Source organism: Anomalospiza imberbis, chromosome 12, assembly GCF_031753505.1.
Source record: "Anomalospiza imberbis isolate Cuckoo-Finch-1a 21T00152 chromosome 12, ASM3175350v1, whole genome shotgun sequence".
NCBI lineage: Eukaryota > Metazoa > Chordata > Aves > Passeriformes > Viduidae > Anomalospiza > Anomalospiza imberbis.
Window position 1 is genome coordinate 21,180,687 of NC_089692.1, and position 23,569 is coordinate 21,204,255.

Consider the following 23,569-nt stretch of genomic DNA (forward strand, 5'->3'; position numbering starts at 1 on the left):
TAATAGGACAACTCTCTTCTTCACAGCTTGTTCCCCAGTTAGTTCGCATTCTGAAGAACCTTATCATGTCTGGATATTCACCAGAGCATGATGTGTCTGGGATCAGTGACCCCTTTCTGCAGGTAAGAACTGATGCATACAGTGACTGATAGCTTTAATTCTAGGACTGTGTTTTGAGCCTTAGGTGTGATGAGGTGGTTACCGCCACACCTTTGTTGATTTTAAGGCTTTTTTGGTCTTCCTTTGACCTAATTGTGCAAATGCTGTTCATCTGCCCTAGTGAAAGACAGCTGCCTTAGCTTAACCAGCAGTTGTGCTTTATCATGTTATGTGACAAAAGACAGAAGCAGTGCATATTGATTTTGGAAGGCTGTGTCTGGTAGAGAGGGGACTTGGAGCAGTTCTTGCTAGTGGGAAGAAAATATGCACAGCAGAAGCCTGTTTTTGTTGATAAAGTTCTTACCTGACACAAGCATTTTCCTTAAGAGTAGAAATCAGCAGCTTCTTTTGCTTTTTTGCCACTATGACCCCATGTCAAACACTGCCATCCAAACTTTGCTTTGCTTTGTTTTATGAAATAGGTACGGATCCTGCGGTTACTAAGAATTTTAGGGAGAAACGATGATGATTCTAGTGAAGCAATGAATGATATACTTGCACAGGTAAGGTCTGCAAGGTTGATGATTGGTTTAAACTTTCTCTTAGTTTCTTAATAATTTAGGTTCTGCAGCACTAGTGAGGATACAGCTGCTTGCCATGCTGAGTGAGGTTTTGTTGAAAGAGATGCATGTTCACAAGTGTGATGCTGTTTTGTAGGGGTTCGTTACTTTCGCTGCCTGGTCTACAGAGCAGCACAAAGGTGATCTGCTTTGAATGTGTTGAAGTTATTTTATTTCCTATCTCCAGGTTGCCACTAATACAGAAACAAGTAAAAATGTGGGAAATGCCATTCTCTATGAAACTGTGCTGACTATTATGGATATAAAATCTGAGAGCGGCCTGAGAGTAAGTTGCCTTTGCTATGGCCTTTGTTTTTTTTTCCTAGGGTTGTATTAGAGTAATTTGTGTGGAGGACACGAAGCAAGGTTGTTTCACCATAACACAGCTCTGCATCTGACTCTAGATAAGTCTGTAATCTTTGCAGATAGAGTGTTTGTTTTGGGGGGGGAGAGAGGGTGTTTGGGGTTTTTTTTAAATAACAAAAATTAAAAGGCAAAATTTCCTGCAGCGTGTGTGTTCTGAGTGCAAGTGAGAGCCTGCGATGCATCTCTTAGCATTTCCTCTGCTTAGGCAGCTTCTAGAGCTCTTTTTGGCTTAGAACCGCAATACTAGTTTTGACATGTTGCCTTTGAAGTCATCATGAAATGATGAAGATAACCAGCAGCCCTTTTAGATCATTGATCTTCCCTAACTCTTTCTGCAGGTCTTAGCCATTAACATCCTAGGCCGTTTCTTATTAAACAACGACAAAAATATTAGGTAAGTTGTACAAAGTGTGTTTTGACAACACCCAATTTAAAATGCGTGAGAAGCAATTGCACAAAGATGACGCTGAAGTAAAGCTTTCCAGGAGACCATGTTGGGATCACTGCTCTTGGGGTTAGTGTGGCTGTTGAGCTTGCTTCTTTCTTGGTGCGTTCTTTCCTCTATGCAAATCTTATCTGTGGCCCTGCCCTTCTTAGTTGATAAGTTGGAATGTATGATCTGTTTCTCAACATGTGATTTCTTAATCAGGTCCACATTTTTTCCTGTCTTGTCCCAAGTGGTCTGTAGTGATATTCAAATCAGAGTTGGCATTGGAGATCTGACAAATTAGGCAAAGACTGATTTTTCTGATTGTGTGCTGGTGGCAACAAAGGAGTCTAGTTCTGCTGTGGTCACTATTAATCAGGATGTGGAATTGCTGAAACTGTTAGGATTGAATACCACCTCTAAGCAGTTGGATAGCAAATCATGATACGGGTTTCAGACTCTAGCCCCGGAATTTTTACTGATGCTAGCTTGAATGTAAGAACTGCAGAGGTGCTTGGAACAGGTGCTTGCTTGTCTGGGCAGCAGTGTTGTTAGGCATGTTACAATTTAGTGTGGTAGCTCGCCTGTGAAGCTAGGTCAGGAAGTTTCTACAGGATTTCCATTCATTACCGAGTGCTAGAAAATCTTATTCTGTTGCAAAATGAGACTTAAGTTTGGGGCAAGGGGACTGTGTCTGTGCATAGAAATTAAATGGCTACTGTCAGCTACTGATGACCTTATGTCCTGTTTGCAGATATGTAGCTTTGACGTCATTGTTGAAAACTGTGCAGACAGACCATAATGCAGTACAGCGGCACCGAAGCACCATTGTGGACTGCCTGAAGGATCTGGATGTCTCCATTAAAAGGTAATTAAATTATCAATGAAATAGACTCTTGAGGTTGACAGTCTATGGAAAGTGAGCTGAGCATAGGGGAAAATGACAATAATACTGGGGTACTGTAAGTGAGACTACTATGAAGGTATAATATGGTTCCATAATTCAAACAAGATAATGAAGATGTACTTCCACCTTCTTTGGAAAGCTGCTGTTACATTTCATGGGGAAAAAATAAATTCTGTTTGCCTGAATTTTTCTAGAATGCAATATCAGTGGAGATGAGATTTGTGTGTGCTCAGCAAGATGGAAAGCCTCTGTGCACTATGATTATGATCAAAGCTACTCTGATGTGCTCCGCTGTGGTTTTCTTTCCCAAATGAACGGGCAGTGCCATGTTGTCTTGGAGCAGTGTTCAGTCATCCAAATAATGTATTCTTAGGTGCATTAGGGAGTAGTAGGATTCAGACTTAACTTGATTGCTCAAACAATTTGTGTCCAAACCACATCCTTTTATCATTCTTGGTGTTCATTTGTCATTTAAATAGCGATGTGTTGCTACTTTTTGTTTTGTACTCTGTCTTAATTTCTTCCAGTTTATTCATAACTTCAGTTATGTTCCTTTTACTTATGGTAGTAACTCCCTCCTATTTCTGTCACTCATGCAAATTCTTGAACTATTTGGTCTCGCTTTGCAGAGTGTTTGTGGAAGGCTGCTCTTCTAAACTGAGTCTTTCAGCCTCTTGATTCCTTGTTCTTTCTTTCAGAATGCTCCTCCTCCTCATTATTCTTTCTGTAACTGTGTTGCAAAGAAAGCTCTGGGCTCAGTGCGGTATACAGCATGCAGTGTTGGGGACAGCAGCGTTTTTCCTGTTGCATTACATAGAATCTCTCTGCTACAGGCCAGAATTCCACTGAGCACTCATCACATGAATATACCTTCAGAACTGTTCAACCTCTTCTTTTCCGTCTACTCAAACTGATTAGATACAGCGTTCTGATAGATTTGATAGATCCTCGTTCTGATAGTCATTCTTCAAACTTACGCCCATCTTTGAATCAGCTGTAGATTTTTTAAACAGCTCTGCTCAGACTAATATGTGTAAAACAGGAAAGAAATTGGATTGGTCTTACTTCTGAAATTTACTTTTAACTGCTATGTACTGGGTATCATGTAATCTCTTTCTACGGTTGCAATCTACCCAAACCACAAATTTGTATCCTAAATGCTGAACAAGTCAGGCTGCCATTGCTGCCATTGTTTGGTGCCAGAGCCAGCACGGTTGTGGAACAGCAGAGCCTTATCTAGATTTTGGGTAGAAGGCAACAAAAACATTTTATTGACGCCTGCTAGGAAAACACAGGTATGCTACAAGAAACTGAGCTTCATGTCTGAGTGCTGTTGGAGGATGAAGCCTTTGAGTGATCCATCAGCAGAGCACAATGTTGCCATGCTGACACTCGTGCTGCTGACAATGCACTTTCTTCATTGAAGCATTATATTGACTAGCTATATGTCAGAGTCCCCAGCAAGCTTCAAGGACTTGAGGGAAAGACTTGATTTCTGCTTTTGGTTATCTGAAGCATGGCCTCTGCTCATCATCTTGTAATTGGTGCAGTTCATCTTTGGTCCATGTAGTGTAATTCAGAATGGCTTTGCCATTTAATTAAAGTTTTTTTTTTTTTCTGCTTGATTTGATTAAACTACATGATTAAGAGCTTTTTGACAGAAATGAAACATGTAATATGACTGAAGGTAAGCAATATGTGCTGAGATAAATGCCTGGTAGGAAGACAACATTGTATTCCTGCACAGCTGCAGTATTGATGTATCTGCTATAAAGTGACTGAAATTTTAAACATAAACATGGAAAACTTGTAACCCACTAGGGACAGGTGTAAGGGAGTTGGGAACTAGTTGGAAGGATGGAAACAGTTCTAATAATGGTATAGGTCATCAACTAAACACAGATTTAAATGTTAAAAGGTAGCGATTTAGTTTGGTATTTCCAACCTAATTCTGAATATCTGTATTTTTTCTGTCCCTGCGTACTAGCTGGGTAAAAAGCAAAGTAACACATTTATAATTCACCATTCTGTAAAAATCCTTATTATGATAATAACTAGGAAAATGTAGAGAAGTAGTGCTGTCTAGATGTTCTCAGATTCTTGAGAATAAGTAGTGTGCACCCAATACCATATTAAAATTCACTCAGGGTTATTTAGCGAGCCTGTTTTAATGCACTTGAATACAGCTGTTGCAAAGTTGTGCAGAAATCAATCACATCTGAAGTTATAGTCTTCATTCAAAAAAATGGCAGAAGAATGAGAGACCTGTGCTAAAATCAACTACAGAAGCTTCAAGTAGAAGGGCCTGGGAGTAGCCTCTGAGCTCTCAATTTGCACAAAAAAGAATAGCAAGGAGCTAGTACTCTGACTAATTGTGGTGTCAGCATGTCTGTGGTGAGGAGGAATGAACAATACCAGGGTAACTTTAGGTTCTAGAAATCTTATGTAGTTTATCCAACTGATACAGTAAAGCTTCTCAGTTAATATTTTAAATCTCTACTGTGTTTGAATCTCTAATATATGGAATTGGAAACAGGTCTGTTCTGGATCCCTGAAGGTGGAGAAAATATGTTGTGGCGTGCTTTAATTGTTACAGTTGTGTGTCAGAAATGACCAGCATTCAATTACACTTGGACAGTCAGACTTTAATCCTGATGGACTGTGGCTGCTGAAAGATATTGCTAGCCTTAAGCTATCTTTAATATATGGATAGATGTTTCTAGAGCACCCCATAGCCCCACTCCCCCTTAATTTTTTTGGAGACTGGATGTTTGTCTGCCTATGAACAAAAAAATACTGCACATTAAATGTGGAGGGCTGTTCTCACAGGATTAATAAGTATTGATCTCTTCTTAATTAAAAGTTAACTGCATTTTTGCAGTTGGATTTCAGGTTTTTTTACTTCCTTCACTAGGTGAAGTTAACTTGATTGGTTTTCTGTCTCTTGCCCTAGGCGTGCAATGGAACTGAGTTTCGCTCTTGTTAATGGGAACAATGTCCGTGGAATGATGAAGGAGTTACTGTATTTCCTAGATTCTTGTGAACCAGAGTTCAAGGCAGACTGTGCATCTGGAATATTTCTTGCAGCTGAAAAGTATGGAATTGTTTTACTTGCTAATAATTTTTGGTACATCCTTGGGATTGTGAACACCTTGTTGCTTCTCTCCCTGCTTCCTCCCAAGAGAGAATGTGTTGATTCGTTTCTTCTCTGTTCGCTGATTTATGTGTGGTTTGTCAGCTGTAGCCCTCCCTCAGTATTGGTGTCCTTTCTCACGAAGCAGTGGGCCAGGAAGTAACTGAAAGGGGGGGTTCTGATGATGCTGGGTTTCTTGCTTGTATTGAAGACTGGCAGTTATTGCTCTAACTTGTTTTCTTAATTTTGTCAGATATGCTCCTTCCAAGCGCTGGCACATAGACACAATTATGAGAGTCTTAACAACGGTAAGTGAAATTGCCTCTCTTGTGTGTGACTACATAAAATTTTCTTAATTCTGAAGGAAGTTACCATCAAGTTGGAGATGGTTCTAACGGCTGGCAGATTAACAAATGCTAAAATACATAGAGGAAGTGTACTTATGATAGTCACATTTACTAAGTTTAGCTATTTCTGGCTGGCTGCCTTGGATCGGTGAGTGATTTTTTAGAAGAACTGTACTATTTCAGAAACACACAAGAGTAACAGTGTGTAACAGTGTATCTACTACAGTAATCACACTAGCTTCTAAGGACAACTCTTGTACTGTCTGATTCCAATATACAGTCCTTTCAGAGCAGAGTGAATGCAACCTGAAGTGACTTGCAAAAGAGAAAGGAGGTGAAGGAGTTTCTTGGAATTACTCCAAGTTGAGTTTATCAGAACTTGTTAATGAAACTGTGTCAACAGCCTTCCAGTTCACCTTCTTTAGGTTTAATTATTACTCTTTATCTACTTGAATTTATCTATAAACATCACAGCTGAGGTGGAACTGGAGCAGTGCTTTGGCAGCCAAGGGAAGAGACCTTGGTAACTTGGGTAGGCAGTGTGTTCTGTCAGGCAAAGAAGTGGGAAGAGATTTATCAGTGTGAGTGTTCAAATTTGAGAACTTCATCAAAAAGTCTGGCTGGGATGCTCTTTTGTCACCTTGAAACAGAGAGAAGTAGATTCGTCTAAAGTGAGAATTAATTTCTGTTGGAAGATTGTCTGTGAGAATTGCTGTCAGATTACTTTCTCCCATAAAGTAATTGCCTTTTCTTGTCTGATAGCCAAACCACTCATAAGGTTGTATTCATTTCTGCACTCTATCCTCTTGCAGTTTCAGGGTATTTGTAGCGTGGATTTCTCTGAGTATAGTTTTATTTGTTGGTTAATGTGCTGTCCTGTACTTCTGCCCCCCTGAGTTTGCTCAAAGTCAGCCATAAAGGGCTCACGGATTAAAGGGTTGATTTTTATTTCCAGAGGCATCAGGTGGTTTTGTGAAGGGTATCACAGCTGCTGAGTGTTACTTAAGAAGGTCCACAGTAAAACCTAACAATTGTTCTTGCAGGCAGGAAGTTACGTTCGTGATGATGCTGTTCCCAATCTGATCCAGTTAATAACTAATAGTGTGGAGATGCATGCCTACACTGTGCAGAGACTCTACAAAGCCATCCTTGGAGATTACTCCCAGGTAAAACCAAATACAGCTGGCTTCAGTGTCTTTGTTATACTGCAATAATTATGCATGTTTACTAAGCATCTCAGGGAAAGCCAACATCACGTTGTCTGGCTCCAAGGGAGAGACTACTGAGCAGGCATGTCTTCTGTAGAAAAGTTCATGTTCTTTTTAGTTTCTCCAATTCTCTTACGGAATTCTTGATTGAATGAGATATTCCTCTTTCTTCTGCTGTGGAAGGCCAAGCTTGCTCCTTGAAATGCAGATGGTTTAACTTATCATGCAGACAGCCATTTATCTCTGAGCCTTCTCTGGTTTTTCTTCCAACAGCAACCCCTGGTACAAGTTGCCTCCTGGTGCATAGGAGAGTATGGAGATCTTCTGGTGTCCGGTCAGTGTGAAGAGGAGGAACCAATACAGGTATACCTCGGGAAAGAACTGCAACTGGACATCTGGCTGAGGATGGACCCACTTGATGCTGGCTAGGTGAAGGGAGTGCTTTCAGCAGTTCCCTAGCACTGATGTCCATGATGGTAATGGACCCTGGACAGGAATTTCCTTCCCCTGCTGCAGGCATGGACTGTGTAAATACTGGATGTGTGGTGTGTTGCTACAACTGGCAGAATGGTGTGGCTTCAGTGCCAACTGATTTGGAAGAAATCTGCTAGGGTCTTAGTGTATTTCATTGATAAACCCACTCTTCAATGTGTGAAATAGGAACTGTATTTTAAAACTCATACAGCAAGATCTCCACTTGGATGCATGTCTCGCACACTCTGAACATAATGTTACGGGCTCAGAGTTGCAGAGGAGGGTGACATGGCCATTAGGCAAGAGACAGGTTTTTACAGTATGATTTGGAAGGCTTGCTGTAAGCTCCTCTCTGTCTTAGCCTAACCTCACTGTACCTTTTCAGGTAACAGAGGATGAAGTTCTTGATATTTTAGAAAGTGTCCTGATATCTAATATGTCTGCATCTGTGACACGAGGCTATGCTCTCACTGCCATCATGAAGCTTTCCACAAGGTTCACCTGCACTGTCAAGTGAGTTCCCATTCTTGGTGTACTGCACATGGCTTTGTTGCAAATATACTGACGTCAGTTGTTTTCAGTAGGAGTGTTCCTTGAACAAGTTCTGCTTCTGTGATTTACAAGAGTCATCGTGTTACTTGTTGGCTTTTACAGTCGTCCTTTGCTCACAGGGTGGAAGATGTCTGCTGTAGGTACTGTTTTCTCTAGGGATACCCTCTGCCATATGGGGACTTAATCCATGTTGCTGTTTCTTGAAAACGTCTTAGTTTCAGTGGACTGTTCTTTCTGGTTCCTTTTTTGGATGATGGAGAGAAAAATAGCCTTGTTTCCTGTTGGACACTTCTCAGTGTGGGTAGTTGAGTTTTTTTGTGCTATACCCTAAGGTGGTGTATTAATCACCTGCTGATGCTTTTGTGACGGGACAGTTCATATATGGATGTTAGATGGATGCTGCTGTTTTACATGAGTTATGTGGGACTCCTTTTGGAACAGAAACTCAGGATGACACATGCTAATCCCTTGCTTATTGCTGCTAATTCCATGGTGTGTTTGTTTTCCCTTGCCCCCAACAGTCGCATTAAGAAGGTAGTTTCCATCTACGGCAGCAGCATCGATGTGGAGCTACAGCAGAGAGCTGTGGAATATAATGCACTTTTCAAGAAATATGATCACATGAGGTAAGTGCTGATAGAGACTTGGTATTTGAAAAGGATCATTATCTGCTCTGATCTCCTGTGGATGACAGTGCTGTGAGAACTTTGGTGATTTTTATTAAGGTTACAGAGGAACTAGAATCCCTCCCCTTCTGCAAGGTTAGCGAGTGTTTTAAGGACTTAATGTATCCTGTGTTATTGTTCTGTGATCAGAGATTTTCTCTGCCAAAGCATTTCTCCTGCTTTGAGCCTGAGCTTGTCAGGTGCTGGGGGGAAGCAGGAGACAGGAGGGCTTGTTTGTCTTTTAGCTATCAACTAGTGTATTTCCACTGGCACAGGATGCCAGGGATTGCTTCTGACCACCTCAAACTGTCATGCAGTCTTGCAGTTCCCCTGTGTTGGAGCTCAAGGGAAAAGGCAGGTTATCCCGTATATATCAGCTCTTGAATGTCTAAGTATTTGGATTGGGATCCAGGAAGATGGCACAGTGTAACTATGTCAGCTTCTTTCAGGCCAGCACTGCTTGAGAGAATGCCAGTAATGGAGAAAGTCACCACAAATGGCCCTGCTGAGATTGTACAGACCAATGGAGAGACAGAGACAGCAGTACTGGAAACCAAACCTCCACCCTCTGGATTGCAGCCTGCTAACCAGGTAACAGAAACTGACCCAGGATAAATTTCCACTGCCTGTCAGACCACGTTCCAGCCTGTGCCAACAGCAAGCTGAGACCATCTCCCTCGCCCTCTCTGCTTCTTTGCTGTTTCTGACTGCTGATGATTGTTTCATTGCTCTGCTCTGATGGCTCTAATGTCCAGAACAGGTGTGTGGGACAGGTCATGGTAGGCTCAGGAGCAGGGTGAGATTGTATCAGTTGGTTATGGTGCTAATAATGCCAAGGTTGTGTGTTTGATCCCCTTATGGGCCATTCACTTTAGAGTTGGACTCGGCAATTCTTGTGGGTCCCTTCCAACTCAGAATATTTTGTGATTCTCCAAACCTAGTGTGCATGAACCCAGTCCTTCCCTATCTCTTGAGTCCCTCAAGGAAAGTAGATTTCTTGTGGGGCATGGGATCACAATGAAAATAAGAACCCCTCTAACTGGCCATCAGCTCTGGTGGTCTTCAGTTTGAGAACAAATAGAACACACTGTACTTGCAAGGAAAAGTAGCAGAATGTTGAATATATGTAAGTATTACATCCACTCTCTCATTAGGCAAATGATTTATTGGACTTGTTGGGGGGAAGTGATATAACACCTGTAATTCCCACTGCACCTACAAGGGAGCCACCCTCTGCTGGTGGGGAGCTGCTTGACCTCCTGGGAGACCTCAACCTAACAGGTGAGCAGGCTGCATTTCTTAGAAGTCTACATTCTCATCCCTGGGATGGGATGAGGGTGGGCTACTTCTTCATTGTCTTTTAAGTCCTAGTTTTTACACTTACTCTTATCAAGATCCATATTAGCATACAGCTGGGAGGCAGGGAATGAAGTCACAGGTTGATTCTACATGATTAGCTGGTGAGACTTGAGCATTTTCACACCCGAGTCTGGGAATGCTGTGAGCCTTTCCAGAGAGTACTGTGGGATGTGAGGAATTAATTCCATTTGAATACTTGCTAGTGCAAGAAGAGCCAGTTCTTGAAAGCAAAGAAGGGGAGGATGACAACACAGCTGATTTATAGAGCTTTACGTAAAGAAATACAAAACGCAGCAGTCAGTCTTTGGCAAAGGAGTAATTACTCTTCATTTCCTGACAGCAAAGTATTAATCCTTCAACATTTCTTGTAGGTTCTCCAGTATTTGCCCCTGCACCCCAGATAGCACAGCCTCCGTTCCTGCTCGATGGACTTACATCTCAGCCTCTCTTCAATGATATTGCTGCAGGTTAGGGACATTGTAAATCCTTTGCCTGAAGTGCCCCAACACCTAACTAGAAGAGGAAACAAGAAATAGCTTTTAAAAAAAAAAAAAAAAAAAAAAAAAAAAAAAAAAAAAAGGCAATTTGAAAGTGTGCCATAGATACGGGAGCACAAGGGGGTGTGTTTAGTTTTCAGAAGAGTCTGGGGTAAAGTAAGTGCATACTATGATGTTGAGAATAATCTCCAGATTCTGTAGGTCTGCTGCTTTTTTGTTTCCTACAGGAATCCCCTCCATTACTGCATACAACAAGAACGGGCTGAAGATTGACTTCACGTTTGAGAGGTCGAACACCAACCCTAGTGTCACTGTAATCACGATACAGGCCTCCAACAGCACAGAGCTGGATATGACAGATTTTGTTTTCCAAGCTGCAGTACCAAAGGTAGAGCCACTTAGGGCAGCTACAGTGAGAAGTTGAAGGGCCAGTTGCAAACACTTCCTAATTAGTGCTTTCATGTAGATAGAAACTTGCAAGGTAAACAAGGCTGAGAACTTTTCCAGGTTTCTCTTAGTGCGCAGTTAAGTCATCTCTTTCCAGTCTGAAAGTACATGTTGTAAATGTAATAGAACACAGATTCCAATCAAAGTGGACCACTTCTGCTTCGACAAAATCGCGTTTTGAAATCACCACTTTCTAGAAAAATGGCTAAACCTCGGGCAAAAAAAACACATTTGGGTCAAAACCAGTATTTTGGACACACTAATCATACCCCTTATTCTTAATTTCTAAGAAATATACTGTGTTCTTTGGAGCTATGAATACATGAAAGAAAGAATCTTTTGAAGCTATTAGTTGCTTATAAAAATTTAAATTAGTCACAATATGGTGATTAATGGCATTCGTCATTTAAGGAAGTGAATTGTTTCCCCTTGCACTCAGCTGCAGCACAAAATGTGAGTGACAGATATTGCCTAGTTTATAGCAGAGCAGACTATTGAAGCAGCATGTGACTGGAACGCTCTCCAAACTTGGGAAAGTACATTCACTTCTAGGAACTAGTATTCCTCTGACTTGGATTCAGGTAGGTTTTATACCTACCATAGGAAGGAATCAGGGAAAGAACAGTCCTCCTGAAGTTACAGGTGTGCTGACTGTTCCTCTGAGTGCAACACATGGAAGCAAGCATTGTTGCTGATCTTGGTTCACTGCAGTAAGCCCTCACCTCCTATTGTTTGTGTTACCTGGATCCTACTTGCAGAGTAAGCAGGTGGGCCAGTGATTGTGTTGTTCTTAGGGAATTCAAGAATTGATTATTCAAGGCCAGAAACCAAGCTTTTAATTTTCCTTGCTTTCTTTCACTGCAAAGAAGTCACTTCTTACTTGATCATGCATCATATTGTTTTCTTTTTGCCCTGTTTTCAGACATTCCAGCTGCAGCTTCTGTCTCCCAGCAGCAGTGTCATCCCTGCATTTAATTCTGGGACCATCACACAGGTCATTAAAGTCCTGAATCCACAGAAGGTGAGTGATTCCAAGAAGAATTGTTGAAGATACTGTCTTCTAATCATTCATTTAATGCCTGTCAGGGGTTCATCTCTGATGAGACGTAGGGAGTGATGGTAGTGAATGATACGTTTTTCATGGCAGTCACTTTGGTTACAGTTAGGAAAAAGTGATGAAAAACACACGAGGTTTGGTCTTCTATTTGGTTATACTGCTAAAACAGTTTAATAGCTTTGCTACCTTGAAGTCATTCACGTCTCGCATCGCAGTGGTTGTTAAGTTTTCAAGTGGCCAGAGGAGTTTAACCTAGTGTTTCTGTGGGTTGTAACAGTGATGTTTGGAATGCAAGCATCTTGACACATAAAGTTATTCAGCATTTGTTCTTGCTATGTGCAGTGGTGTTATTGAAATATTTTTACAGAAAAAAGCAGCTTGATCCATATTCTTAAGATTGTCTGTTAAGTGGTCTCATTTGTTTTTAATGTGATGAGTGTAGTTTTCAATAGTTGATGGAAAGAATCTTTAGATGTGATGTAATTCCATTTGTTTTACAGCCTTCAGAGGCAGGCTTCAAGATTGGGACACAACAGACTTGAGGGGAGGGAGGGATGTGACCCCCATTTCCTCCTTAAGAGGGTTTGCAAGTGCTCAGATGGCATCAGAAAGAAAAATAAAATTGAGATCATACTTCTGTTGAAACAGCCTTATGATCTTAAATGACTCTAGGAAATTAAAACATCTGAAGCTTTTCAGAGTTTAAAACTGATGTACTGCTCTAGATGTAAAGTGTTTCTGCTAGATTGATGTGCAAGTGAGAAAACAATTCACAAATTTCAGCTCATGTTTCACTGAATGTCAGTCTTGTAGTGCATAGTTTTTGTGGTTTCTATGCATCTCCCTTTATTTCCATGTAGTCTGCTCACCTCTGCCTATATTAAGCCACAAGACTAATTATTCTGTGTCTTATATACATCTGATACCAGTTTCTCTGTGATGCTGTAGAGCACCTTTCAAAGATCACCTTGAAAGTTATTTTCTGAACTTTGGAGGATTTAGGTGTTTTCCTGTAATGTGCCAGAATGGGACCTGCAAGGTGAAACACACCTTGGGTAGTGGCATGCTTTCTTGTAGGAATGCCACAACTCCTAGGAACACTTCAGAGTACAGAGGTGCAAAATAAAGCCATCATTCTGGATTGAAACGAATGGCTAGCTTTCCAAAATGCCAAATAAACCAAAAAGTGACAGTGATGATGTTGATCTATTAGTCATAAAGCATAACTTCTTTATCCTAAGCCTCATTGAAGCAGTCACTGTCTTCCTTTTTCCCCTCTGCTATCCCTTTTGTGTATTTGCCTGTAGGTATGGAGAAAAGAGACAGAAATAGTCAACTTTTGGCTTTTTATTTTTGGATTTTTTAAGAGAGAGAATAGGGAGCCTGACTGGAGTATGCTGTACTCTAGCTGTTTTTAAGGGCCACCTAGTATCTGGGTGACAGCCAAATGACAGTGTAAAGTGACCTCTGAGCTATTACATCATTTAGTTACAGCAGAAGGGAATGTTCTTGGAGACTCTGTTTCCAGTCTTTCATAGGCTATTTCCTTCACTGTGCTGCTGAGCTGTGCAGTACTTGAAGTTGTCAGACTGCTGCATTGAGTGGATGGCCCATCTCTCCCTGCAAGCTCAAGTGCAGTGCAGCAGAGTACAGATCTGCCACCTGCTTCCTTCTGTTGTTAGCTGTAATTTGAAGGCGGCTAATTTTGTATTTAAGTGCTTGCAAGAGCAGGGCCAATGCAGACATAAACATGGGTAAAAGCTGTGCTGTAACTTTTCTAAGAGCTTGTACCTGATCTGAGAACTGCAGTGACCAATGAATGTCCCACCAGGTGGAGCGTTTATCTGCAGTGTCATAGCTCACCCTGCACATACTCCCAGCATGCTCTTGCGGTCAGGAAAAGTCTGTGTTGAGTATTCGTGGGGTGGGGGAGGGGAACTGAATGAGGTGGGAGTCTCTGACCTTTAATGAAGATCTGAATTTGTTTTGTTTGTGTTTGTTTGTTTCCCCCTTTTCTCTTGTAGCAACAACTACGTATGCGGATCAAGTTGACATATAATCACAAGGGCTCAGCAATGCAGGATCTAGCAGAAGTCAACAACTTCCCCCCTCAGTCTTGGCAATGAGGCTCTGGCACCGTTCTAATTCTCATCCCACCCAATCAAAAGAACTCTGGGAAGAAGGTTGTGATCCTTGGCAATCCCCCAAACTGCACCATGGGCATGGGGAACAAAAGAGACCTGCTGATGAGGAGGAATTTTCCTGAAGTGATTGCTGACTTTGAAGCATATCTGTTAAGATTAATCTTCTCTCCTCTGCTGATGAGGCTGGTGGCTTGTGGAGGCTACTGTGCACTTCCTCACACATGCATTCACAGCCTGAAGCAACATTCCCTTCTCCCCTTCCCTACCCTCCTTCCCCCTCAAAAAGGAACACAGCCTGGTTGGAAGAGAAGTCTGGAATTTCTAGCAGGGAAACTTTCTTCTCTCTGCAGCAAGTGAGCAGTTGCTCCTTCTTTCTGCTTTTTTTTCCCCCAGGGTGGGTAAGGTGTGTTGTCATTCATTTCTAGCTGGATTCCTTCAGGCATTTTCATCTGGGACTCAGATGGGGTCTTGGGGAATGCCAGGCTGCCCTTCCTCTTTCTTCTTGTATCCCCTAGGTCTTAAGGGGCTGGAGGCTTCTTATGACCTACTCAGTGCATTATTGTATACACGCACTTCTTAGTTATGTGCTGCATACCAAGAGCAAGTGAGGCCTTTGGAGTTCATCTGCAAACCTGGAACACAGTGCAGGAGAAGAGGTGCTGGTAAGCGTTGGTAAAATTGCTTCGGTGCTGTACTTGGAAATGAAGCCCTTACATCTGATTTTTCTTTCCTTCCATCAGTAGGCACAGCCATGCAGATTCAGAGTCTTCTGTAGCTTCCCCAGAAAGTGAAGTGAGTTATGAGAGATGTAGAGATAAAAGGAGCAGCTGGTTTTCTACCACATACGGTTTCAATGTCTTTCAACCTGTTAATTGTGGTTTATGGGTAGAAAAGACATATTCAATTTTGTAGATCAGTTTTTGGGCAAGGGCTTTTGCTCCTGCTGGGAGACTCATCAGAGACTATGCTGCGAAGTTGCTCTTCCTGGTTATTCCAGAACTTCTCCCCAATTTTATTTCCAGAGCCTGTTGTAGACCCCCTGGGTTCCATTTGAGTTACTTCTGACTGGGATATTTGTGTTGTATCTGTAATATTGGCACTGAAATAAAGACCATGCAGTTTAAAGAGACCTTTTCCCATTTTTTTTACTTAGTTGATCCTTACTCCCCTTTCAGAATTAATGTGCCAGTTCACGTTCAGACTGAAAGTAACTAAGCTGTGTTTTGAACGGAAGCCAGTTGTTTAAATATTTGGATCCAAAGATGCAAGGTCTGGTTGGTACCCCTCTGAGATCACAGAAAGCTGAGTTCAAGGATGTCCCTGCAGGAACTCCTGGGAGGTGGTGCAGTTCTGGGCAGTCTCTAGGAGGTGATGTGTAAGACAGACAAAAGCACAGTGTGACAAACTTCAGATGTTCAGTGCTCTTTAGGATATATGTTAGGTCTTCATTTTTGAGTGTGCTGGTAAGCTGAAGGTTGGGCACTCCTGCTTCAGTTCTGTTCTAGGGCTTTCCAAGTCATTGAGTGCTCTGAGCGCAAGCTTAGACATAGCTTCTTGTGTCCACTGAAGAGCTAACGCTGGGCTCCAGAACTTGCCAAAATTATTGCAAGAGTGATCCACAGTGTACTTAGGGAAAACTGAAGACATATTCTGGCCTTGAACTGGGAGCAGGAGGCCGCTGAGGGTTGTTCAGTCCTGTCTGGTCTTAACTGCATTAAGCAATATAATGTAGGACTGACACTAATTTAAGTGCTGGTCCATGTGTAGTGGAGTAAATTTCTCTTGAAGGGTATTTTTGCTGCCTTACTGATTGAACTGGTTTGGGCCTTTGGCTCTTAGCAAAGAGCTTTTTTCTCCTGAAACTGGCATCCGTGTAGGGTTATAAAATCTAGAAGAACAATGTATGATTTCCTTAAAATTAACTTTGGGTTGTGGTAAGGTCATGCCTTGACTATCAGTGGAGAGATATATCTTGTGCTTAGTTGGAAGCATCATGAAACAGGCAGTTTTGCAGGAAATGGCTGAATCAGGGTCCATTTCTGGTGCTGAGTATTTAGTTTAATCATTTTCACTGCAGTTGTGGTTATTCATTGCCCCACTAGCTCAAACTCAGTGTTGAAGACTGAGCATGTTAAATCCATACCCCAGTGAGCTCTGAGAGTTTCCCAGATAAAAAGCTAATGGGAAGTCTTTGCCTTGGTTCCTGAACTCCTCATAAGCTCTACCATTCTCTTCACAGAGTTGTACATGATCACTCGTACTGAAAGCCAGCATGCCTCGCTCTCCCTTTGGTTTTGCTGGGAAAGAGCACTGGTACAGGAAATTAGATGGGAAGGAAGAAGAAAATGGTCTCTCGCCTGGCCAGTTTGTTGCAGCAGAGTTGTGAACATTGTATGTTGTCCCTCTTGTCATGCTTGTTTTCTGTCCCCTAGAGCAGCTGTCCGTCTCTGGTAAGCTTGAGGGGTGAATTCTTTCTGTGTTCTTGGCTCCTTCAGCCACCCTTGCACTGTGTCTGTGGGGAAATGGGCGTTTTGTCCTGTATTTGAGTCGAGCTGGATGAGGCGATGCGCATACCCAAAATACGTTTTGCAGGAAGCCATCCCTTGGCTATGAAGTTCTCCTTTGTAGCAGCCAAACATTCCAGTTGTCCTTGGAGCTCTCCCCTCCTCACTAAGGGATGGATGCTGACATTGCACAAGAAGGAAGGCCAGGCTTCACACTTCCCCTCTCTGCAATACCAGATAATGCTGCTTTCTCCTTGACCCCCCATGTGCATTTCGAGCTCTGTGCTGCTGTGGTTTTCCTCTGGAGAGTACTCACATGTCTGAGGCACTCCAAGCATAGGCTGAGTCCTCTTCCTGCCAGTTGAATGCAACAGTTCTTATGGGTCTGGTCAACGTTTTCCTTGCTTCAGTGTAAGGGGGGATATAAAGGCAGCAAGATACGGACCTCATGGCTAATCTTACTAGTATCTGCATGGGAGGCTTTGGAACTGGGAGACAGTGGATGTCTGTTTTTCCAAGTGAATGTATTTTGAGTCAAAAAATGACAAAAACAATAGTGGCCATAATGGGCCTGAAGGGGGAGGAAAGGTCCTTAAAGTCGACTTTGTCCAGGTCTTGATGGCACAAAATATGGCCTTGAACAACTTAATGAAGCAATAGCAGTGAGGGGACTGTCTTTACAGTACCTTGGATCTATAACTCAGAAGATACTGAAGCAGCTGGGAAAGGTACCAGTGCCTTGCCTAAGGCTGGTACTAGCTATGAGCCGCGGCAGCAGTCACACTGGTGCACTTTCATGTGTTCATTTTCTACTTGGAGGCTGTGAGGGAAGGAGCTGCTGGACTGCTTCCCTTTTAACTTTCACTCTACTCCTGTATATTCCTTTTTCTTTCATGATGTTGTAATTTAAATTTTACACAGAGCCCCATCCCACCTCTTTGACAGTATAGAGGAAAAAAAGGCAAACAAAAAATACTAAAATACAAACCCACCACGTTTAAAGTGAAAAACATGCCATTTAAGCAGGGCACCTGTTGGCACTTGAAATTCTGGAGACCTATTTTTGAGATGTGAAAAATTTACTTAAATGCTGAGTCATAGGTGAGTGAGGAGCTTAACAGATGTAAACATTTACATGGGATGCATTAGACTTCTGCTGTGTGTATTGTCTTTTGGTTGAAACAAATTATGAAGTGACTAATAAAATGAGTCGATATTCAATGATTTAAAATTGCCTTGTTGCTTTCTACCAATACAGTGGGATAGAATGTTTTGATTATTAACGTTTGGCCATGGCAAGGTCAGATGATGCAAAATAACAAGGCCATGTTTTGAAAAAACTTTACAGGAAATTTTGGAGACCAAGATGAGTGGACAGTTGCAAAACACTTGAGCAGTTCTTGTGGAATACCATCCTGAGAGAGAGCGTGTTAGTTACAAGCAGCAGTGCTTGTCCAGGTGCTAGAAAGGCGTGGTGGGATCTGAACACAAGGAATGTGTTCGCAGCCTGCTCTGGGAGCTCGTTAAAAGACCCCTTTCATATTCCATGTGATTCTTGGACAAGGATTGTCACCATATCTCTGTCCCCACATGTGCCCGCTTTGTGTTTTCTAGTCACAGCCACATTTCACTAGATGACCTTTCATGTCTTTTCAAACGTGTAATTTCACTGTGGGAAAGATGGGAGGCTTTTTTTTTTTAATGCTCTTGATCCTGTTGAGGCAGAAGCAGTGGCTGCCCTAAAACATACTCAAATTCTTGCAAACTGTGTCATGATGATGTCATTGGTAGATGACGACGTCACTAGACGTTAATGACATTATTAGTAGCAGCGACTAGTTAAGACTGGCAGAGCTTACGGGATGGACCTGCAGGGCAGCAGGAGCATGGTGCTGTTCGGCTGTTGAGCAGCGTACCTCCAGCCGCGGGGCGCCGATGGTGATAGACGCTGGAGCTATATGGAGGGCGAGCGGTGACAGGTGCGTTTGCTTTGCCTTTTCCCCGCCCGGCTGGCGAGCGGCTCGCACTCGGCACCTCTCGCTGGTGGAAGACACGGACACAGGCGCGGAGCTCGCGGTGCCCGGCCCGGAGCGACTCCGGCGGGGCAGCGCGGCCCACCGCTCCCGCCGCCGCCCGGGGCGGGGCCTGCGCCGGACGGGCCGTGCGCTTCCGGGGCGGGGCCGCGGAGGCCCGGGGTGTCGGTCTGGCCGGGGATGGGGGAGGCCGGGCCGGGTGCCGGGCTGGGGCCCAGGGAGGCGCAGGACCCCGAGGAGGACGAGGCGGCGGCGCCGGGCGGCACGCGAGGGTGCCGGGCCGGATCCCGCGGCGGCATCCGGGTGCTGAAGGTGAGGAGGGGACCGAGGCCTCCGCCGCTCCGGGCGACTCGGTGGGGTGTGGGGGAGTCGGCTGCGGGACGCCGGGGACACTTGCCCGCTGCGACCTTGGTCTTTCCCATGCCTGTGGCCGCTGCCGGTGCGGGCCGGGTCGGAGCGCGGCCGCGGCCGCAGGCGGTGCTGACGCTCGGGTCTGGGCTGCCTTGCAGAGGAACGCGAAGCGCACCGGGAGCAGGAGCTGCCAGAGCAGCAGTCGGGTTGGTTCCCGTGAGAGGACCTGGCTGAAAGGGGACGTCGGACGAGGCTGCGTGTATGTTTACGGAAGAGATTCAGCAGCTGCGGCTCCTTCGGACTTGCACCTGGTCCTCTGCACAGTGGACACCCAAGCCTCGGAGATCTGCGATGGAGAAGGGAGGAAAAGCCTCTTTTTGCAGCTTCATGGAGACCTGGTCAGGTGAGGGCCGAGAAAGGATAAACCTGACTGCGAAATGTTTCGTACAGGTTTGCGAGGCTCTGTTCACCGTGTCCCTATGCCTGTTGGCAGGGCGGGTAGGGAGCAGGTAGAGGTAGTAGCTGGCAGTCAGGTACAGCCTAGAGTCATGCACTTCGTAAAAATTAGATAGTGGTGAAATAGAGGTTACACACCTCGTAGTTATGTATTTTAACAGGGAGGGTTTGACTATTGCTCCAGCCGGAAATATGTCCTCATTTTCTGAGTAGAGGCACTTGTTCATATATTTCTTTATTATGTTCTGTGTTATGGGGATTTTAGCATCTGGACAACCTGATCTATTTAAGAGGCTGTAAACAGTTACTTTGAGTCCGCAAAAGAAGTAAGATGCTTTCACAATTATGTCATTTCATATTTACATGTGAGTAATTTTTTTTTTGCTGAGAAGAGTTGTCAGCTAAATAATTAAAGGCAGATGGAAATTGTAACAAGGGTTATATAAAGAAGGCTTAAGCATCAGATGCTATGTTTTATACCAGAAGTCAACTTAGGCTGAAAATAGATGGCTCAGGGTTTAATGTATGTGAATTTTATGCTGTGAGTGTGTTATGGACTCGTCTAGGTTTAGAAGCTCCCATTCAGTTTGTTAGGATTTAAACTTTGCACTGATTCTTCTGGACTTAAGATTCAGTCATAAAATTGCCACTCCTGTTCTCAGAGACAAGTAAGTGCTGCGGTCTCCTTACTTAGGCAGTGGATACAGTGCATTTTGAGCAGAGCTAGTAGCTGGGTTTTTGATAGTGAAATGAAGGTTACAGGTCACATGTGTCCAAATCTTAAAACTGTGATGTATGTTTGCTCTTTAATGGGGTGGGAACGCTAGTGGTGGGAGATGCAGAGAGAACAGGACGTGTTTAAAACTGACTGTTGGAAAAGGTTATTTAGACCCATTTGCCTTAGCCTGGTCAGGGTTATAGGAATTAGGGATGGATTAGTTAGAAACGCTGTATGAGAACAGATGGGCACTTGAACACTGCCACTGAGGCAGCTGAAAACCTCTGTTTGTTGCATGAAAAATTTGTAAGGAAGTTGGCATGTTTTGGACCCTAATAGTGAGCAGATTTTCCAGCATTTTCAAGGAAGAGCAGAGCCATTTGTGCAGATCTTGAAAAAGCTTAGGTAAAGCTTGTAGATGTGTTCAGAGAGATAAATTTTTGACTTTATTTAGCTTTTGAAGTGGTTTTTGCATTTGAATTCTTCTCAACATCTCTTTTCTCATGCTAGCTAGCTGTGCCTGTCTTTGATTTGTGGCAGATTTTGCACTGAATTAGCAAATTGGATCTGCTGCCAGCCTTTTGGAAGCAAGTACTGAGCTGTAAATTATTACTTCCCACTCCTTTTGCCTTTTAGTATCTATAGGACTTGGCCAAGATTTGTCATAAGTTTTGTGAAGAGTTCTTGGTTGTGATCTGTCTGTTCCTTGTAATTTTCAGAGTGTGTTTGTTGCACAAGAGATCCTTGAAATACTTCCCACTGGAGTTGTTCTTGGTAGGGAAGTGGGAGTTACCAGTATTGCTTCAGTAACACCTCTGTTAGTAGCTGGAAGCAGGCCTGAGTGGTATCTGCTTGCATGTCCATGGAAAGATGACAGAGTGCTCAAGATTATCCTCATGCCCTGTTGAGATAATTCCTTCCTCAAACAAACGTTACCAATTATTTTAATAACGTGTTCACTATACAAATTACTTCATTAAATACCTGATCACATCTTACCATAACTACGTGCCTCTCCCAGACAGCTTCTGAATTCTTTGCCCTTTTAATATCAGCAGGTGACTTTCTTTCCAGAGCATGGCAGACATTGGTTTGGCACCTGACTTGGAAGACTGAAAGCTGAATGGAAGAATAGCAGAAGCTCTTTTATGTATTCAGTCTAAATATTCAGCAACGTCCTTGTGATCATTCTGTTTCCTTTTCACTTCAGTTTCTGAATTCAAGTCAGTTTCTGTAAGAACTTTTTCTTCTCCACAATGCACCTCAAGGATCTTTAGCTTTCTCCTAGCCAGAATCTTTCTTTATGCTTGTATCCCTTCATATCCAGAAATTATATCTTCCTGCAGAGGGAATGGGTTAGACGAGAATTGCACAGATACCTTCTTTGCTCTGGATACTGCGCACAACAAAAATACAAGCTTCCAAGATTTGAAAACTTGACCCTTACTTATGGATAGCTACAGTTGCAACAGGAATGAAACTGAAACTGTTGCTCCTTCTTTGTGTCTTTCCCGTCTCCTTAAGCTTTTGCACCTGTGCCCCAGAGAGCTTCTGTGAGCAGAGGAGGTATTCAGTCCCTGATGTGTGATACTGCTGAGGATGCGATGGGCTGTTTGTGCCAGATCGCAGCTGCTGTGACAGCGGCGTGTTCTCGCATGTGCCAGTGTTCAGAGCTCATTGTGTTGGGTACAGGATGAGTTTGTGCAGTTCTAATGTGAGCTGATGCCAGTTTGGGTTTCACACCACATTGCTTTCTCTTGAAAGGAAAGTGTATTTTGCTACTGCACTTTATCTGTTACTTCTGGAATCTGTCGGACTTGACCAAGTTAGTGAAGAAATTCCATATGGAAACTGCCATTCCATGTACAGGTTTTGATTTTCCTTTTGCTGGCCTGTCCAGGGTTTTCTTAGTGAACCACACAGCTCTTGATGAGAACTTGGACTGGTAATCCATTCCTCCAGGTCTCCAGAATGTCTCCAAGAGCACTCAGGGAACTGTTCCCTTTCTCAGTATGAGCATGGTCCATAGGCAGTAGGCTGGTTTGCTCCTGACTTTATTTACAGACCCGGTGAGTGTTGTTAGTCACATACCTGGCATTGCCCTGGTGTTCCTCAGTCACAGGTCCAACACACAGCAAAGTGCCAGAAGGCAGTCAGACACTCTTTCCACCGTGTCTTCATGACTGAAATACCTTATCCTGAGCTCTGCTTCCTCTGCAGAGTGGCCAGACATTGCCCCCTGTGACTTTTTGGGTGTAGATCTTTCTGTAAACTCAAAACTCTCTTGCCACATAGTGAGGTTTGAACAACTTGTGATGTTTTACAGACAGCTTCCAGAAATCAGAAGACTTTCTGGGAAGGCTGTTGTCCTGCAGCCACTGACCAGCAAACCTAGCTGGTGCAATAGAATAGGCTAGTCATGTGATTGGTTTTCAGATAGGAATGGTTCTATGGCACTAGATGTACATTTGTAGAGGATTGGGCTTGAATAGATATTGCCACCAATGTTCCTTTTGTACATGGCTATTATAGAAATGAAACAAAAACCAAAGGTATTGTGTTTGATGTCTTCAAAGAGCAAATCAGTTTGATTTATGTGGATGAGAAAGAAGATGAAGGGTTTTTCAAATTAGCATTTTGAAACCCTGCAGCATTAATTCTTGATGAAGTATAAGATGAAAAGAAAAAAAGCATATCTCATCTCCAGAAGGGTAAGTATGGTACAATATTCAGCTTTTTCAGGAGGGTAAGCCACAGCACTGTACCCCAGAGAGCATTGAGCAGCCTGTACAACTGTGACTTACTTGTTTTCATACAACACAAATTATCCCTCTATTTCGTTACTGTTCTTCCTGAATTCTGATGTGCAGGTAGGTAGTTCAGTGTGGACACAAAAAAGCCTCAATCCGTTCAGCAACCAAATAGTAAAGTTTGAGTGGTTTTTTTTTTTCCTTGGGAAGTCTAGGTGCAGACTACTTGATATGTTATTTTTGTGAGTGGCACTCAAGCATTTAACATTCCTGAGCCATGGGCCACATGCTGAAAAAGCTGTTTTCTAGTAAGTATAAGGCTTTAGTAGCAGAAGAATAGGAGTCTAGGGGTAGTCAAGGGAAACTTGGGCAACATAGTTGGAGATCCAGTCAAATCTCTCATATTCTTGGATTCTATGCTGAAGGGTATGCAGTATGTCAGGTGTACTGTATTG

At 43.1% G+C, this 23,569-nt stretch overlaps 2 protein-coding genes and 1 non-coding gene across 8 annotated transcripts in view; all 3 read left to right on the forward strand.

Annotated features, from left to right (window-relative positions):
- Positions 1-18,037, forward strand: part of AP1G1 (adaptor related protein complex 1 subunit gamma 1) — a 38,643-nt gene extending 20,606 nt beyond the window's left edge. For 2 of the 4 annotated variants that reach the window (XM_068203300.1, XM_068203302.1), the window contains 17 exons: positions 27-122; positions 582-662; positions 907-1,005; positions 1,424-1,479; positions 2,267-2,380; positions 5,373-5,513; positions 5,806-5,860; positions 6,943-7,065; positions 7,381-7,470; positions 7,967-8,094; positions 8,655-8,759; positions 9,248-9,389; positions 9,953-10,079; positions 10,529-10,624; positions 10,882-11,042; positions 12,024-12,122; positions 14,183-15,427. In XM_068203300.1, coding sequence (XP_068059401.1) covers positions 27-122; positions 582-662; positions 907-1,005; positions 1,424-1,479; positions 2,267-2,380; positions 5,373-5,513; positions 5,806-5,860; positions 6,943-7,065; positions 7,381-7,470; positions 7,967-8,094; positions 8,655-8,759; positions 9,248-9,389; positions 9,953-10,079; positions 10,529-10,624; positions 10,882-11,042; positions 12,024-12,122; positions 14,183-14,284 — 1,815 coding nt within the window. In that variant the 3' untranslated portion in view covers positions 14,285-15,427. Of the gene's footprint in view, positions 1-26; positions 123-581; positions 663-906; positions 1,006-1,423; positions 1,480-2,266; positions 2,381-5,372; positions 5,514-5,805; positions 5,861-6,942; positions 7,066-7,380; positions 7,471-7,966; positions 8,095-8,654; positions 8,760-9,247; positions 9,390-9,952; positions 10,080-10,528; positions 10,625-10,881; positions 11,043-12,023; positions 12,123-14,182; positions 15,428-16,541 lie in introns of those variants that run through there. The other 2 variants (XR_011003520.1, XM_068203301.1) reach the window with 2 other exon arrangements.
- LOC137481543 (small nucleolar RNA SNORD71) lies at positions 3,746-3,832 on the forward strand. Its single transcript, XR_011003537.1, has one exon. It is a non-coding gene; the product is annotated as a small nucleolar RNA SNORD71 (small nucleolar RNA).
- Positions 18,038-18,967: 930 nt separating the features above from the next.
- Positions 18,968-23,569, forward strand: part of PHLPP2 (PH domain and leucine rich repeat protein phosphatase 2) — a 34,394-nt gene continuing 29,792 nt past the window's right edge. For 2 of the 3 annotated variants that reach the window (XM_068203298.1, XM_068203296.1), the window contains exons 1-2: positions 18,968-19,151; positions 19,349-19,593. In XM_068203298.1, coding sequence (XP_068059399.1) covers positions 19,020-19,151; positions 19,349-19,593 — 377 coding nt within the window. In that variant the 5' untranslated portion in view covers positions 18,968-19,019. The remainder of the gene's footprint in view (positions 19,152-19,348; positions 19,594-23,569) is intronic. The other variant, XM_068203295.1, reaches the window with a different exon arrangement.